At 40.1% G+C, this 2434-nt stretch overlaps 1 protein-coding gene across 1 annotated transcript; it reads left to right on the forward strand.

Moving 5' to 3' along the window:
• Window positions 1-1522: 1522 nt before the first annotated feature.
• LOC100944879 (hsc70-interacting protein-like) lies at window positions 1523-2427 on the forward strand. Its single transcript, XM_012807830.1, has one exon. The coding sequence runs from the start codon at window positions 1523-1525 to the stop codon at window positions 2333-2335; it is 813 nt and encodes a 270-aa protein (XP_012663284.1). The 3' UTR covers window positions 2336-2427.
• The last annotated feature ends 7 nt before the right edge of the window (window positions 2428-2434 follow it).

Genomic DNA, 2434 nt, shown 5'->3' on the forward strand with positions numbered 1-2434 from the left:
AAATCAAATGATCATATTTACCTTAAACTCAGCCAGGCTTCTTGTGGGCTTACCCAAAGATTTGTAGAGACTCTTTCTCATGTCGTCACAGATGTCTTCCTGCCTGACCTGTCACACATCTTTAGCAAGGACTTTTCTTGTTATGTTACGTTTTGTTAAATAATAAAGTTGAGGGAAGAAAAGAGCAAACAGTTCACCGTGAACTAGGAATCTGGTGGGTTGGAGCAGTTCCTTACAAGTAAGAAACTTTCTCAAAGTGGACACTGAAATTTTGCATACCTATCTGCTGGAAATGGCCCATGAGTCCCTGTGCCATTGCAACCAACATTCTAGAGGCTCTTTCCCACAGACTCAATGAAATGCCTCATTATCACTATGCATCAAAGCTGTTTTCACCATCTTGACCTTTGTTTTTCATTCTGGTGAGTAAATTTTCTAGTCCTTGGTGGAACACTTCACATGTCCTTGAAATGCAGTTAACCTCCTGCTGTAACTTAGGAAGAGTGGCTGTTATATTAGATTTCTTTCAAATGTTTCATCAGTGGATTATTTTTCCCTCATTAGAGAAATGGACTCAGAATGATGATTTAGAATGAATAGTATAAATTAGTTATTTCATCCTTGCTAAACTAAAGGAGGTTGACTAAATAAATGTTTTTCTGTTATTGTTCTAGGGAGATTAGATTTTGTGGAAGTTAAATTTGAAGTGCAGGGAAGGAATAATCTCTTCTTGATCTAATATTCCTTGCCAATCTAATGTTTGGGAAAAATTTGCTGCACACTTGGCAGTTTGAGGGAAGGATATTGTGTATATAAAAGTTTGATTCTTTTACTGTCTGCATGGATGTTTTTCACTTTCCCGTGGTTCCAGAAACTGTCTCTTCCTCATAGTTGAGTTCTGAGATATCACTGTTGATAATATCAATGCCAGTATATTTGCTTTTGCTGATCTGTGGAGGCCAGTGAACCCTGCTTACCCCTACTTCAGTGAAGCTGTGTCCCATTTCTCTCTTAATTTTTATCTGGCTTTGTATGGGTCAATTTATAAATTTTATTTTCCAATTTTTGTTTCTGGGATACAGAAAAACAATTAATTTTGGTATATTGATCTTATATCCTGTTACCATAATGCATTTTTTTTTAATTCTAGCAATTGTCTTTTTTAATGGACGTTTTTTAGGAGATTTTACATATATCACCTAGCCATCTGCTAATACAGGTAATATATTATTTTTCTTATTCAACCTTGCACACTCTTATATTTCTTTCCTAATTTAACTAACTGGGTTCTCCTCGTGTTATGGAAAAAGCAATCAAGATTTATGTAATAATTGTGATGTTAGCTATAGGTGATTATATTTCTTATCATATTTAGTCTATTGCTACTTATAGCTGTCAAGATTCTTTTAGTCTGTTCTTCCTCGCTGCAGCCGCCCCCTTCTACGTGATTGCACTGAGCTACTAGTGTCCGGTCCTGGAATCCAGCTGCTGCCTCCTCAGCTGCGTTGTCTGCCTCCTGACCATGGACCCCCACAAAGTGAACGAGTTTCGGGCCTTTGTGAAATTGTGTAAGGAGGACCCGAGTATTCTGCGCACCGAGGACAGGTGCTTCTTGAGAAAGTGGGTGGAGAGCATGGGAGGTAAAGTACCACCTGATGCTCAGAAAACTAAAGAAGAAAACACCAAGGAAGAAAGTACAGATAGTACGAAGGCAGAAGAAAACATAAAGACAGAGGAACCATCAAATGAGGAGAGTGATCTAGAAATTGATAAAGAAGGTGTGATTGAACCAGACACTGATGCTCCTCAAGAAATGGGAGATGAAAATGCAGAGATAACTGAGGAGATGATGGATCAGGCAAATGATAAGAAAGTGGCTGCCACTGATGCCCTAAATGATGATGAGCTACAGAAAGCCATCAACTTGTTCACAGATGCCATCAAGCTGGATCCTCGGTTGGCCATTTTGTATGCCAAGAGAGCCAGTGTCTTCATCAAATTACAGAAGCCAAATGCTGCCATCCGAGGCTGTGACAGAGCCATTGAAATAAATCCTGATTCAACTCAGCCTTACAAGTGGAGAGGGAAAGCATACAGACTTCTGGGCCTTTGGGAAGAAGCAGCCCATGATCTTGCCCTTGCCTGTAAACTGGATTTTGATGATGATGTTTGTGCTATGCTGAAGGAATTTCAACCTAGGGCCCAGAAAATTGCAGAACATCAGAGAAAGTATGAGAGAAAACGTGAAGAGCGGGAGATCAAAGAAAGAACAGAAAGGGTTAAGAAGGCTCGAGAAGAACATGAGAAAGCCCAGAGGGAGGAAGAAGCCAGATGACAATCAGGAGCTCAGTATGGCTCTTTTCCAGGTGGCTTTCCTGGAGGAATGCCTGGTAATTTTCCTGGAGGAATGCCTGGAATGGCAGGAGGCATGCCT

Source organism: Otolemur garnettii, unplaced genomic scaffold (assembly GCF_000181295.1).
Source record: "Otolemur garnettii isolate 467f Iridium unplaced genomic scaffold, OtoGar3 scaffold00003, whole genome shotgun sequence".
Classification (NCBI taxonomy): domain Eukaryota; kingdom Metazoa; phylum Chordata; class Mammalia; order Primates; family Galagidae; genus Otolemur; species Otolemur garnettii.